We start from the raw sequence: 12,845 nt of genomic DNA on the forward strand, positions 1-12,845 counted from the left end.
CTAGACCTTTTGTTAGGAAAGGTCAGATATAAGAGGGACCAGGGATTTCTTAGAAAAGTTCCAGAGATCTGTTTTATTCTCTTTTATGCCTGACCTTTCCAGACAAAAGTTCTGGGTGAAAATAGGAGGTAAATGGGAAAAAGGTGAAGTTATAGCTACTGGAATGGGATACCCTGATTTTGTGGCAATAGGGGGAGAGCAGCAACCGAGCTCTTGGAGAGAGAACACTTTAGACCCAGGATGTTCAGGGGAGTGAGGGACATCATGATATTTTGTTTTTCAGCCCACTCCTGAGGACTGCATCATAAAGAAAAATGCCTTAGTGCAGCTCTCTCAAACTGTTGGTGACACCTTAGTTTTAACTGACTGCCAGGCAGTTCTGACCACAATTTGAATGACATCCACCTCAACTTTACCAAGAAATCTATTGGAAACAGCAGAGAATGACCCTAGTTACTGCACCTCCACATTGAACACCTTTGGGTATCTTCCCCAGCCCCATTTGCAGTCATTCTACAAGGTGAGCAAATACCATCAGCTGGTGGCATGGACAGACAGGAGGTTGGACTTACTGACCTCATGCAGCCCCTCCAAAAACAAGGACTATACACAATTATTGAACCTAACTGAGAATCCTATAGCCTAGCAGCAAAATTTATTTTAGGAAACTATTCTAGTTTTAAGTTAACAATGTTTACATATTGACAACAAATGTGCTGCTTAAGTGAGCACAAATCTATACATCCTTAATTAGACAATTAATTAAAAGAGAAAATCATCAGCTGACTTGCATTGCTAAGAACATCTGTCATGAATTACACAGTCTATGATAGCTAGGAGCGAAAATCCCTGATTGCAACTCTGAGTTTATCATAGTACTTGGGCCTCACTCTATTTCAGTGTTGTGTTACATATGTTCAACAACTGACTTTTCGGCAGTGTGGTGGAAAAAAGCCCTGATTTGTAGCAGGTGCTGCTTTCCATGGTGTTCATACTCTCATCATGGTAATTTCTAGCTACCATTGTGATGTCAACTGGCTTGTAAGCTTGCTGCAAATTTAACAGTATGCTCTCTCAAGCCAACTCTAGCACACTACTGCTACCCAATGTGTAACTCTCCCTCTAGATTTTCCATTCCCTAAATGGAATGTCTACACATTATCTAGAATAATGCTTGATGTATTATGATTACTCAATAAATAACAGAATTAATTTCATAAGCCAAGAAGATTCATTTAGAAAATCATAGTTTATTTGCTCTGTTGTGTTTTGTTTTTCCATTAAATTAAATGTGGCATCCAATAATATAAGATTTAAATAACCAAAATTAACCTACAGCTGTACTAGACCCACATCTTATTACCCTCTCAGAAAAAAAGCTCCTTACGGTGACTGAATGCTACATTGTGCATATTGAGTTAACTATTAAAAGGTATATCAAGGCCAGGCGCGGTGGCTCACACCTGTAATCCCAACACTGGGAGGCTGAGGCAGGCGGATGACCTGAGGTCAGGAGTTCAAGACCAGCCTGGCCAACATGGTGAAACCCCGTCTCCACTAAAAATACAAAAATTATGGTGTGGTGGCAGGTGCCTGTAATCCCAGCTACTTGGGAGGCTGAGGCAGGAGAATCACTTGAACCTAGGAGGTGGAGGTTGCAGTGAGCCAAGATCACACCATTGCACTCCAGCCTGGGGGACAAGAGCAAGACTTTGTCTCAAAAAATATATATATATAGTTTTTATATATAAATGTTTATATCTATATGTTATAAATAATATATAAATATATATAATTTATATTTATATATCAACATATATTTATATATAAGCATATATGTATATATAAGGCATATCAGCATTAAATAATTCTCAGTAATTTCCTCCCTGCTTAATTTATCATAAGGAATATGCTTGGGCCAGGCGCGGTGGCTCAAGCCCGTAATCCCAGCACTTTGGGAGGCCGAGGCGGGTGGGTCACGAGGTCAGGAGATCGAGACCATCCTGGCTAACACGGTGAAACCCCGTCTGTACTAAAAGTACAAAAAAATTAGCCAGATGTGGTGGCAGTCACCTGTAGTCCCAGCTACTCGGGAGGCTGAGGCAGGAGAATGGCGTGAACCCGGGAGGCGGAGCTTGCAGTGAGCCGAGATGGCGCCACTGCACTCCAGCCTGGGCGACAGAGCGAGACTCGGTCTCAAAAAGAAAAAAAGGAATATGCCTGGTGGTTTACTTAGATAATCAACAGCTATTAAGATGATCATCTTTCCTTTAATTACATTTAAAATGAAGAATTCTTAAAAGCAGGGCACTACGTATTATGGCAGGTTCTCTTATTCATGTCACTACCATTATTTATTGAGTTGGCTCCAAGCTTCCTGGTAACCAAAGTAAAAAGGTGTGCATAATCAATACAAAATACATGCTATCCATGAGATAAAAACCAGTCATGAGATACTTAGATGAAGTGCAATTATTTCCTTTGTCAAGACTGAGTTTCTTATAAGGAAGATGCATCTGACAAAAATAAAAGCCTCATGGGCATACTAACAAAAAATATGCCACGTTTCAATGGCAGTTTCTTATAGTGCTCCTCAGCATAAGCTAAAGGCAGTGCAGCTCGGTAAAAGCAATTCTGTGATGGCCTAAAATGAAGCGAGGCAATTATGTAGCCCTAGATTGATCTGATTTTTTTCAAAGAATAAAATTTAGAGTAGCTTGAACATTGAATGATCTTACACTCTCAAAACTAAAACCACACTCTGCTCCCCAGGGAAAAGACATTCTAAGCTTGACTTGGACCTAGAATGCAGGTACTCTGTGTACATATTCAGATTTAGGTGTAGATTGTCAAGTCTTCCCCAGGGATCCCCAGTGCTACCCATTGCCCCTTGCTCCCAGCACACTGCAGTTTAATAATCCATAACAGTGGTTCTCAAACTTGAATGTGCATCAGAATCACTAGAGCGCTTGCAAAAATTGCTGGGTCCCACCCCGGAGTTCCTGACTCAGTATTTTCTGAAATGGGCCTTGTAATGTGCATTTCTAACAAGTTCCCAAGTGATAGTGATGGTGGTAGTGGAACCACACTTTGACAACCAATAATCTACAAAAGGGGTCAGCAAACGTCTTCTGTTAAGGGGCAAATAGTAAATATTTTAGGTTTTGAAGGCCATACAGTTTTTGTTGCTACTACCTAACTCTGCATTCATAGTGCAAAAGCAGCCACAGACAATACTGAAAACAACACAGGCGTGATTGTGTTCCAGTAAAACTTTACTGACACAAACAAACAGTGGGCTGGATTTGGCCCACAGGCTATAGTTTGCTGACCCCTGATCTACACCAAACTGCTGGGATCTGTAAGCCCATGCATTACCAAAAAGCTCTCCCCCATTACTGGCCTTGTCATAGTGCCTGAAGGCTGCCAGCAAAGTGTCAAACTTTTGGTAATTAACTTTCTTCAGGTGATGCCGAACTGCTGCAATCAGGGCTCGCTGTCTATCCTTGCCTCGAAGATATTCATCCGGAAGTCTATTATGGATGAGATCACCAACTCCTATTGAAGAGAGAAAAAACTTTTTACATAAATTTAAAGTCTTTCTATATTATTTCTATCTTTTAAAAAAAGTGAGAGATCTAGCAACCTCTGTGAATGAAAGAAACATCTAACTCTGACATGATTATGCAGCATGTCAGAAAATCCTTATGTACTCTAAAGTACATAAATTAATTGATAAAAATTAATATTCCTGGTTTATGTTACCTCTCTGCTCAAGAAGAAAATCTAAAAGAATGAATTTTGTGTGGACATCACCAACCGCACTCAACTGTCAAGTCTTTTCCCTGGACAGTGAAGTTCTTGCTTGACTACCTCTTGGCCATTTGTCTACAGTGCTGAGGATCTGAAAGCTAGGGCTGATTCCAGGTGGGGACCACTCAGTGTGCCTTGGAACTGACTAAACTGGGAGAGCCTTGTAAAAATTAAATTATCTACCCTCTCCTATGTGAGTTTCCAGTTGGCCGTCAGTCTGCATACCAAGTTCCCATTTCTCAGCCTTGCTTCCACTCATGCCACCACCAGCACTAGAGGCCTGCCTCCCTTCACGGCTCCATTAACTAAGAGTCCTGACCCACACCCCAACTAGAGTTGACCATGCTGCTCCACATATGGCGGCTCGGTGGATATCGCCAGAGGAGACTTCCTGCCTCTGTTCATTTTCCCTGGCGTACACACATCTCCCATCTTTCTGCCAGGACTCTCAGCTTTCTCTTCCTTTTTTAATTCATCAATTCATGCTATAAATATTGATGAAAGATGTCCTATGTGCTGGACCCTGAGGATCCAACAGACAGCAAGACAGAGCACCCACCAGCATGAAGCTTGCCCTCAAACAGGCAGAATTTACCATGATTACCTACTTCTTTTTCAAGCTAATTGATGGTTTCCTAATCATCCCTTACCCTCTTCAAAAGATATTAAAGCCTCTAAGATGGATAGGCATCCATCAAACATTAGTAGTTTGTGTAAAAACAGAACCCAAATACAATTTCCTAATGTAGTAATTAATGATGCTCCAAACCACTGTCTTGCATAAGCTCAATAAATATTTATTCTACCTGTCAATGAGTTGACTTTAGCCAAAACATTTTTCATAGTGGTTCTTAAATGTTAGTGTATATAAGAACCTACTGAATCAGAATATCTAGGGCATGGGTCCCAGGAAGGTGCAGATTTAATAAACTCCCCGGATGATTTTAATGCAGGTAGTCTGCAGCCCATGTTTTGAAAACCACTGATATACAGCCCAATCCTGATAAGCTGTAGCATATTTTTCCCTTTGGATATCTGCTGTTTAGATTGCCTAGAAATAAAGACAAAATCCAAGTAAGTTTCTTCTGCTACTTTATGTATTGATTGATTGATCAACTGACTGGCTAGCTGGCTGGCTGGTAGGAAAAGAGTGGTTCTTAATTATGTGGTTGTAGAGTACAGTGCTTTCTCGTATTTGAATGTGCTTAAAATTCACCTGGAAATATAGTTAAAATGCAGTTTCTGATTCAATAGTTCTGGGATGGGGCCTGAGATTCTGCATTTCTAAGGAGCTCCCAGGGGATGCCAATACTGGCAGTCTGCAGACCACACTTTGAGAAGTTAGGACTAGGACAATATCCAAATTAATTAAAAAGCTGCCCCACTTCACTTTGGCTTGTTTAATATAGGCCATATTTATTTTTCCTAAATAAAATTCAAAGCCTTAACTATACTTACAGTACTTATTACAAGGGCTTCCAACTGTACCTATTTCAAACATAATATGAAAAAAAATTTACTTCTGTGTTATACACTTTTCTCATTAATGTTAATGCAACATTTTAAGTCTTTAAAATTAGAAGCTTTGAAATAAGGAGATGGTGAGCTTAACTGCATAACTTTGTGGGGATTTTGTTGCTGTTTGTTTGGGGTTTTTTACGGAGAAAGTGTGTATATTTACCATATTCCTCAGGACGGAGACAAGCTCCAAATGTGCAGTCTGGGGGAACATTCATTGTTTCTGCAATGCTATCAAAGAAAACAAATCCTTAGTTAAAATACCCACCACATGGCATCTCTGGAATTTAAAATATGTTTGCCATATGTTCTTAGTAGCCCATATTTTATCTCATAACCAAACTATGAAGATCAAACAAAAGTTCTCCAATAGATCTTTTGTCTGATCTTCCACTTGCATTAACAATGACTGAATGTTTTCACCCTCTTTCAGGAGCCCAGAATTACAAAGAAAAAACAGAACACATTCAAAGCAAAATTACAAAAGTATAAATAGAGAGCAAGACAGACAGACAGGAAAGACAAAGAAAAATATAAACACAGTAAGTTAAATCTCTGATATCCCAGAAATAATGCTTTATGCAAAATTATCCCTCTCTCTTCTCCAGTGCCTTCTGCATTTTGGAGAACTCATTGCTTTCCTGGAATCCCAAATTCTATAGATATTAACAGATTAACTGATTAACAATAAAATAATGATTTTCTTATTTAATAGATAGAATCTAATAGGCACACCAACAGTTACCACAAGAGTATTTTTTAAATTCTATGCAAAGAAACTATCAATTTGAAGTTAATCATTAACTTACGGATCTAAAACTCTTCCAAGTTTATGTTGAAACTTTTCTTTGAAATCATCTGCTCTTTTGGATACAAACTTAGCTCCTCTTTTCCTGCAAAATTAGAACATTATCAGGTATCTCTATTACCTAAAGTATTCTTGGCTGCCAAATATACATAAGGCGAAGAATACCATAGTATCATTAGGCCTTCAAGGAACAAATGTAGTTTCAAAAGAAACTCTCTGCTAAAAAGAAAGTTTTATGTGTTCATTTTTCTTTCATTTACACTAAAATAAAATAAACCTTGATTAATGAATAAGGTAAGCAAACAATATTTTTAGTAAATAAAACAAGGTGTTAATATCACTATTGTAAGTGTAGCTCCTGGCCGGGCACAGTGGCTCACTGCTGTAATCCCAACACTTTGGGAGGCTGAGGTGGGCAGATGGCTTGAGCTCAGGAGTTTGAGACAAGCCTGGGCAACATGGCGAAACCCTGTCTCTTAAAAAAATACAAAAACTAGCTGGGCGTGGTGGCATGTACCTGTAGTCCCAGCTACTCGAGAGGCTGAGCTAGGAAGATCGCTTGAGACTGGGAGGCTGAGGTTGCAGTGAGCTGAGATGATGTCACTGTACTCCAGCCTGGGTGACAGAGTGAGACCCTGTCTCAAAAAAATAAAATAGAGTAAGTGTAACTCGTAAAATTGCTAGAAGAAAATTAAGCATCAGGCCAGGCACAGTGGTTCATGCCTGTAATCTCAATACTTTAGGAAGCTAAAGCTGGAGGATCAATCGAGGCTAGGAATTTGAGACGAGCCTGGGTAACATAGTGAGATCCCATCTCTACAAAAAATGAAAATAAAAATAAAAAAATTTAGCATCAAATAAATAAATAGCCAAAGGATATAAACAAATAACTCACATCTAGTAAGCAAATACATGGAGAATTTATAATACTCTCTAGTAATAAGATAAATGTAAAATAAAAGAATAACAAAGTGCCACTTCTAACCTAGTAAACAAGCAAATATATATAAGCATATTGAGAGAGAAAGAATATCTAACTTTGGCAAAAAAATATGGTAAAACACTTACAGATTGCTAGTGTAAATTCCTACAGTTCTTTTGAAAATAATTGGGCAATATGAATCAAAAAGCAAAAAAACACTCATGCCCTTTCATCCACATCTGGGAACCAATAATAATGATATAATCCAGATAGCAATTAAAAATGTAGAAAAGAGCCTGGGCACGGTGGCTCATACCTGTAATCCCACCACTTTGGGAGGCTAAAGTGGGCAGATCACTTGAGGTCAGGAGTTCAAGACCAGCCTGACCAACATGGTGAAACCCCATCTCTACTAAAACTACAAAAATTAGCCAGGTGTGGTGGAACACGCCTGTAATCCCAGGTACTTGGGAGGCTGAGGCAGGACAGTCACTTGAACCTAGGAGTCAGAGGCTGCAGTAAGCCAAGATCATGCCACGGCACCCCAGCCTGGGCAACAAAGTGAGCCTGTCTCAAAAAAAAAAAAAAAAAATGTAGAAAAGTTATATGTATAAAAAATGTTTGTAGCCTCATTGATGACAATGGAATAAAGAAAAGAATCAAAATGTTCAGTTGTGGAGGGTAATTAAATTCTGTCACATTAATAAGAATACACTGCATGCATTTTCAATGCTGGCATACACAGCAATATATAATTATTTTATGTTAGGTGGAAAACAGGATATAAAATGGGATTGCACTCTGGTAAAAACTATGCAAAAATCTACATAGGGAGCCACGCTAGGAAAAAATACATTAAAATGATAATAATGGCTGAATTAAAGTGAACAGGATTATGAGAGATTTTATTTTGCCAGTTTTCTGTAAAATAATTTTGTTACTTCTACTGTTGTGATTAAATGAATAAAATTTCTTTTGAAACCTGTAAAATTACAACACTACTATTTAATAACATTAAAATTAATAAATTCTCTATTGTTTTGCTAAGACTAAAGACAATGAACATTACATTCTTAAAACTCCATTTGCTTTTCAAAGTATCTCCTGTACTATTGAACTACTGAGCTGAATAAATTTCTGGAGAAGAGTGACACTCTGTGGAGGAACAAAAGAAGAAACATAAGTAATTCATCTCGTTTCTTCATTTCCTTCCCATTTGTTGGCGGGCGGAAGAATGTGGGTGGAGTCAGAATAAATCAATGCAGTTTAGGGCTATAACTTGAACAAACAGAGTTAACAATCTAAAAATCAGCTCCAGGCCAGGCGCAGCGGCTCGCACCTGTAATCCCAGCACTTTGGGAGGCCGAAGCAGGTGGATCACCCTGAGGTCAGGAGTTCGAGACCAGCCTGGCCAACATGGCAAAACCCCGTCTCTACTAAAAAATACAAAAATTAGCCAGGCCTGGTGGTGGGCACCTGTAATCCCAGCTACTTGGGAGGCTGAGGCAGGAGAATCGCTTGAACCCAGGAGGCAGAGGTTGCAGTGAGCCAAGATCAAACCACTGCACTCCAGCCTGGGCAACAGAGTGAAACTCTGTCTCAAAAAAAAAAAAAAAAAAAAATCAGCTCCAAGGTACATAATTAGGAACATGCAGAGATGATAAGAAAAAGAACTGTAAGGCACAGAGCCAACTCTTTTTAGTCAAGAACTGCCTGGAGTATGCTTCCGCAACAATCAGGAAGTATCTGTGGGCAACCATGTATGTCAGAATATCAATAACTGCAACATCATTACACAACAATTGTGAGTTGCATTCACGAACCAACTCAGATAAAGCTCTTTGTGTGCCAGTGAATTCATTCATTCACACATGCACACAAACACATGCACTCGCACATGCATGCCTACATCTGATGACTCAAACCAAAGTTTGATTTGACTTTGGTTTGATTATTCAAACCAAAGGTCACAAGCAAAATATAGATAGAGATCGTTTTTGTTTGTTTGTTTGTTTTTGTTTTTGTTTTTTGAGACAGAGTCTTGCTCTGTCACCCAGGCTGGAGTGCAATGGCGCCGTCTCAGCTCACCGAAACCTCCACCTCCCGGGTTCAAGCGATTCTCCTGCCTCAGCCTCCCAAGTAGCTGGGACTACAGGTGCATGCCACCACACTCAGCTAATTTTTGTATTTTTAGTAGAGACAGGGCTTCACTATGTTGGCCAGGCTGGTCTCAAACTCCTGACCTTGTGATCTGCCTGCCTCAGCCTCCCAAAGTGCTGGGATTACAGGCATAAGCCACCATGCTCAGCCAATAGAGATCCTCTTTTACAGAGGAAATATATCCCATAAAAGTTGAGAGTAAACCAAATTTACATTAAATCGTGCATATAAAATTAGATGCCTCAAAATGTAAACTAACACTCTTGACTCCACGTTTGTAACAGAAATCAAACTGAATGAAGTAGTGAGCTCTTTTTAAACTGCAACCAAAAGAATAAAGAATTTCTCTACTGCTAGCAATAACATTCCAATTAAGTTTCAAAATACAAAAAGGGCTGGGCGCAGTGGCTCACGCCTGTAATCCCAGCACTTTGGGAGGCTGAGGCAGGCGGATCACCTGAGGTCATGAGTTCAAGACCAGCCTGACGATCATGGTGAAACCCCATCTCTACTAAAAATACAAAAATTAGCCAGGCATGGTGGCACGCACCTGTAATTCCTGCTACTCAGGAGGCTGAGGCATGAGAATTGCTTGAACCCAGAAGGCAAAGGTTGCAGTGAGCCGAGATCATGCCACTGCAATCCAGTCTGGGTGACAGAGGGAGACTCCATCTCAAAAAAAAAAAAAAAAAATACAAAATGTATGATCAAATAAAACACTGTTCCATAAACAGTGTCCTCTTGGGAGTAGAGACAAGTTGGAGGGAAGCATGCACTGCACACTGTTTGCCCTTATAAACTTTGTGTCTTTTTCTGTGGCAACACTAAATCATTGATATTTGCTCTGCTCTTAGGATGTTCTTGAGGACCACATTGCTGTTAATGTGTTTACCTCATATGTTTTACAAACTGATAGCAAGTTTATATTTCTAACCCATTGAAAATGGATAAACCATATTTGTCTCCTTTTAAGTATCAATTTATTTATTATATTTAATTATAAATATCTGTAGTCCTTAAATATTTAAATAATATCTTCATACTTTACACATAGTTTAACCATTTTAATAATAATAATTAAGAAATATTTATTATGTAAATGCTTCATCCATATCCTAAATAAAAACTATCTCATACAGGGTTACTATGATACTGTAAAAATTTATTTTATGTGTGTGTTTTACCATCCTTATTTTGAATAATTCGAGTATCAGAAACTCATGTAATAAAGGAGTGAAAGAGGAATGGAAATCATTTTTGAAGCCCATAAAGAGGTGATCAAGAATAAAGTGCCTATAGATCTGGTGCAGTGGTTAGGGCTGCCTCTAGAGCCAATACTGCCTGGGTTTCATTCTTACCCCTGATACGTCTGAGCTGCATGATCTTAGGCAAATGATTTAACCCCTCTGTACCTCAGCTTTTTCACCTGTAAAATGGGAAGAATAAAAGTTATAATACACCTATCCTGTGGAGTTCTTAGTAGAATTAAACTAATAATATATAAAGTGCTCAGAATTTTGCCTCTATAACTGAGAGCTGTTATTGTCACAGAGACAAAATAGGCAAGAGTGAGGCAGGTTGGATACCTGCAGTAATGCTAAGTTTGTGTGCATGTTGGGCCTACGGAAACCTAGAGGGCCATTGTCTCCTTTAAAGAGGGCAGAGGTCAGAACAAATCTACCCCTATCATTGACAAATATGAATGCGAGGCCCATGCATTAGTTTCATGTGGTTGCTATAAGAAATTACCAAAAACTGATGGCGTAAAAAAATGTATTCTCTCACAGTCCTAGAAGCCAGAAGTCTGAAATCAAAGTGTCAGTAAGGCCACATTTCCTCTAACAGCTCTAGGGGAGAATTCATTTCTTGCTTTTTTTGTTGTTTTCCCTAGAGATGGTATCTTGCTATGTTGCCCAGGCTGGCCTCAAGCTCCTGGGCTCAAGCCATTCTCCCACCTCAGCCTCCCAAAGCACTGGGACTACAGGCATATGCCACCACACCCAGCCCATTCTTTCCTTCTTCCAAAGTCTGATGGCTGTTGGCATTACTTCGCATTCCTTGATTATAGGCACATCACACCAATGTCTATCTCCATCTTCACATACCTTGCCTTCTGCATGTCTTTTCCTCTTGTGTATCAAATTTTCTTCTTCCCCTCTATGGATACTGATCATTGGATTTAACATCCGCTCAGATAATCCAGAATGATCTCTTCATCTCAAGATCCTTAATTACATCTACAAAGACCCTTTTTCCACACAAAGTAACATTCATAGGTTCTGGCCATCAGGACATAGACATATCTTTTTGTGGAGGGCGGGGCGGCACCAGTATTTACAACATTCAAACCATGGTACCAGTATCCACAATCTTCTGATTTTTTTAAGCATAACAAGATATCTAGACTTTTATGAGCAATCTTCCAAAGTTTATGTGTTGGCTCGGATATAAAATATAACGCAGGAAATGAAAAACTAATGACCCAATTTTGTTTTCTAAGGAAGTAGTCTTTACAGAATGAAGAGATAAAAAGGTCACAATTTGAAAAAGTTGAGTGATGCTCAGGTGCCCAAATAACTATTCAACAAAGCTGAATAACAAATATCAGGTCAAGACAGGATGGTTATTCATGCCTTTATTCCCAGCTATTCAGAAGGCTGAGGTGGATAGCTTGAGTCCAGGAGTTCAAGGTTGCAGTGAGCTATGAAGGCCCTACTATACTCCAGCCTGAGCAATAGAGCAAGATGCTGTCTCAATAAATAAATAAATAAATTTCAAGTCAATTACAATTGTCTTGGTAGAGTTTTGAAAGCCCATTATATTTAAGAAACACAAATAAAGTTGATCCCAGAGAGTTAAAACATGCATATATGTCTTTATGTTTGCTTGCAACTTCAGAATAAAGATAGAAAAAAAAAAGTATCATTTTTACCTCTGTAGGAACTAGATAGGATGGGTGTCAGAAGTGAAATACATTACACTGTTTTTTCTATTTTTTTCTAATCATCTTGTTTGAACCATATCATTTTATTACCTCTTCAAAAAATAAAGTTTAAAAATCAACTTTTCTTTAAGTCCAAATGTCTAACACTTGTTCCTGGGCACAGTATAATTAAACTTACATTTGTAGTTCATGGAGCCAATATAGAGATTTTGCCATGGCTCGTCCATCATTAAAATGTGGTGTTGGTACTCCATACATACTACACCTATGGAAACTTGATGGGTTATACTTTCGGTTCTTTGCCTCTCCTGTGGAAAAAGAAAGGAAGACTTATGACTTAAGCAACACGAATAACCTTATCATGCAAGATGCACACTATGTTCTCATTGACATTGAAAATGAGAATGGAACAAAAAATGAAATTGTAACAGTGCAGAAACTGCACAGATTTAGCTACAGATGACAGAAGCATTCCCCCATGTGAGCTGGGAGACTGGTGGGATGCTACACACAACAATACCTTGTGTTAATATTTGAAAAGCCATATGTAAAAAACTCCAAAGACTCCATCAAAAAACTGTTAGAACTAATGAATTTGGCTGGGCACAGTAGCTCATGCCTGTAATCCCAGCACTTTGTGAGGCCGAGACTGGTGGATCACTTGAGGCCAGGAGTTCGAG

General features: G+C 39.0%; 1 protein-coding gene across 5 annotated transcripts in view; it reads right to left on the reverse strand.

Annotated features, from left to right (window-relative positions):
• The window catches only part of EFHB (EF-hand domain family member B), a 67,435-nt gene that overhangs the window by 13,775 nt on the left and 40,815 nt on the right, over positions 1-12,845 (reverse strand). For all 5 annotated transcript variants that reach the window (XM_054680429.2, XM_054680430.2, XM_063805524.1 and 2 more), the window contains 4 exons: positions 12,344-12,473; positions 6,141-6,224; positions 5,495-5,562; positions 3,404-3,558 (listed from right to left, as the gene is read on the reverse strand). In XM_054680429.2, coding sequence (XP_054536404.1) covers positions 3,404-3,558; positions 5,495-5,562; positions 6,141-6,224; positions 12,344-12,473 — 437 coding nt within the window. The remainder of the gene's footprint in view (positions 1-3,403; positions 3,559-5,494; positions 5,563-6,140; positions 6,225-12,343; positions 12,474-12,845) is intronic.

This window comes from Pan troglodytes, chromosome 2 (assembly GCF_028858775.2).
Source record: "Pan troglodytes isolate AG18354 chromosome 2, NHGRI_mPanTro3-v2.0_pri, whole genome shotgun sequence".
Classification (NCBI taxonomy): Eukaryota; Metazoa; Chordata; class Mammalia; order Primates; family Hominidae; genus Pan; species Pan troglodytes.